The 3,051-nt window shown below is 29.4% G+C and overlaps 1 protein-coding gene across 1 annotated transcript in view; it reads right to left on the bottom strand.

Moving 5' to 3' along the window:
• LOC111685048 (discoidin domain-containing receptor 2-like) overlaps positions 1 to 1,010 on the bottom strand; it is a 16,690-nt gene extending 15,680 nt beyond the window's left edge. The window contains exon 1 of the mRNA XM_046956182.1: positions 833 to 1,010. Coding sequence (XP_046812138.1) covers positions 833 to 1,010 — 178 coding nt within the window. The remainder of the gene's footprint in view (positions 1 to 832) is intronic.
• Between the last annotated feature and the right edge of the window lie 2,041 nt (positions 1,011 to 3,051).

The raw sequence follows: 3,051 nt of genomic DNA, 5'->3' as shown, positions 1-3,051 counted from the left end.
GTTCAGTTCTAGTTCAGTTCTAGTTCAGTTCTAGTTCAGTTCTAGTTCTAGTTCAGTTCTAGTTCAGTTCTAGTTCTAGTTCAGTTCTAGTTCAGTTCTAGTTCAGTTGCAGTTCACATAACATAAAGACTAATAATTAATTAAATACCTTTAAAACTTTTCCAAGCATTTGAAGTTTTCCACCGAAAAGAGCAACATATATTGTTAAAAATTTCTGATTTTTTTTCGGTCATCTAACCAATGACCACAATTCAATATTTATTCCGAAAAAAAAGAATTTCAAACAAACACATTGATATTAGTATACACACATATACGTAGATATGTATTTGTACGTATAAATATAAAATACAATTTAATGCACAAATACACACATATGTATTTATAAATATTTATACATTAGTATATATATGAATATGCACTTATACAAACAAATTGAAACCAAAGTTGATATATAGTGTATACGTGTGTGCACTTGTGTTTATATACACAGTAGATATACATATATCTATATATGTAAATTATAATGCCTACAGTTCGGAAAGATCGCCTTGTAGGAGGCCGCGGGGTATATAAATTGATCTTTTTTTAGATAATAATGATCACACTTATCTTCAGTTATAAGTGGACAAAACATTTTTAAATTGATTACTTTTAGTTGCTAAAATAACTATATATGTATGTGTGTGTGTATATATGTATTAAGCAGTTTTCTTTTGGATTGTTTATTGTTCAACGAGATTGAACTAATAAAAGGCAGTTGAGTTAAATTAACAATTCGTAACAATGACTCTCTAAGAATACTCTAAGTATACAACCCAGCCGATAAAACTGCTGGGTTGTTTGTTTATGTGAATAAGTATTTGCTGCTGTGTTGTATTGGCCTGGTATAAGTGGTTTTTTCGGTTGACGTGTATTATTGTATTCTGATGTTGATGGCCATTGTATAAAGTTGTTGCTGTTAACGTTGTAGTAGTAATACAATTGATAGTATTTGTTGTTGTTTTCATTATTGGCATTGTTATATATTGGCAATAGCAGTAGCAGTAGCAGTAGCACCAGTACCAGTAGCAGTGGTAATGGCTAATTCGGAAATTGTATTTGCTTGTAACAAATATAAATCAAATTTCATGTATTTTGTCCCAACCGTATATTGTGGTTGAGGACCAGAGCACAAAAAAAAAAAACACATACACCAACAACAATAATAAAATTCTTTTTATTTTGGAAAAATTATATTTTATTTCTAATAGAATATTGAAATTGAAAAGGAAATCGATAAATTGTTATCAGATTTAATTAAAATAAAAATGTCAAAATACTAGTTCAATAGTATGGTAATTTTTTGAGAAATTATTTTTTGTTGCAATGAGTGTTGAAAATTACAATATTTATTTGTTGACAAGACTGATAGATATTTTTAGTTATCACTCACAATCAGGTGGACAGTTTTAATTGAGTTTGTTGAGGAATGAAAAGTAATTCAATAAAGAAAAGATTTAATTTAATAAATTTCAGGTTTACTAATTTTAATTTCCATTTTTTTCTGATTTACTTTTATTATTATTATTTTTAAATTATAATTTTTTCTTTGCCCTCCCAACCATTTATTATTAAAACAGTATAAATCACAATTACATGTTGTTGCTATTTTTTAACATACATTGTTCATGTTTAAAATTCATTTCGATGCAACGAGTTTCAGTTTCATTAATGTTTTGTTGTTTTTGTCGGTGGGTTTCAATTTTTAATTTTACGATTTTTACCCACATTTGTGGCATAAACGGCAAATATGAGTGCAAAAAAAAAAATGTTACGTGTAGTAACATTAATGCTAGTTTGTTTAAAATATTTAAAAGCTGCAGAGCAAAGAAAAAAAGAAATGAACAGCAAAACAAAAAACATAAATGCATACTTAAGTTTTAACATGTTTGTTAAGCACCTGAACATCGAACATGCTTAACATTAGTTGCGGCAGCCACAGCAGAAAGCGACAGTAATGAAATGCTCCGCAAAACTCATATGTTTCTACAATAACCCAAAGAAACACCAAAATATGTATGTATACCGCTATACATATATAAAAGGGTTACGTTACTGACTGATTCATAATCGCACAGCCCAAAAGGTTAAACCTAGAGCCGTGTCCATTTTTTTCAGCAGAAGCAAAAGAAATCTGTGATCACTGCTATTTCCTATCAAAAACATATATATTTGAGTGAAAACATAAAAGTCAGTTTTTCTCGAAAACTATAAGAGATACAGCAAACATAAGCTTAATCTGCCTATGCGTAATCTGCTTATGCGTAATTATTGTGTGAAAATATGAAAGTATGGTTTTCTAGAAAACTGTAAGAGATACAAACAAGAAAAATCTATAAGCAATTTTTTTATCTGGAAAACTGTTAAAAACAATCTTTAATCTTTCGGCTAGCAAGCACACTGGGTATAGCTAGTATTGCATACATACATATGTATGCACGTTGCAATGTAAAGGTACATATACAATGGTTGCGCTAACAAATGAAAATTATATATCTACAAATGTTGTTGTATAAATGTTTATTGGTTTAACACTAAACAAACAAAGCAGTGTTAAAGTGGTTCGGCTAAAAGGTAAGTATAGTCTAGTCCTTACTTAAGTCTATAGTTTTGTCTATAGTCTAGTCTATAGTCTAGTCGGTAGTCTAGTCTATAATCTATTGTATATTCTAGTCTATAGTCTGATTTATAGTCTAGTCTATGGTCTATGCTATAGTCTAGGCTGTAGTCTAGTCTAAAGACTAGTCTATAGTGTAGTCTATATTCCCATCTATAATTTAGTTTATAGTCTAGGCTAGACTCCATTATATAGCTATAATTTAGTATTTAATAGTCTAGTCTATAGTCTACTCTATAGTCTAGTCTGTAGTCCAGTCTATAGTCTAGTCTAGTCTATAGACTTCTATAGTCTAGTCTATAGTCTAGTCTATAGTCTAGTCTATAGTCTAGTCTATAGTCTAGTCTATAGTCAAGTCTATAGTCTAGTCTATAGTCTAGTCTATAGTCAAG

The sequence above is a fragment of the Lucilia cuprina genome, chromosome 2 (assembly GCF_022045245.1).
Source record: "Lucilia cuprina isolate Lc7/37 chromosome 2, ASM2204524v1, whole genome shotgun sequence".
Taxonomy (NCBI): Eukaryota; Metazoa; Arthropoda; class Insecta; order Diptera; family Calliphoridae; genus Lucilia; species Lucilia cuprina.
This window is presented reverse-complemented; position numbering and strand designations above follow the sequence as displayed.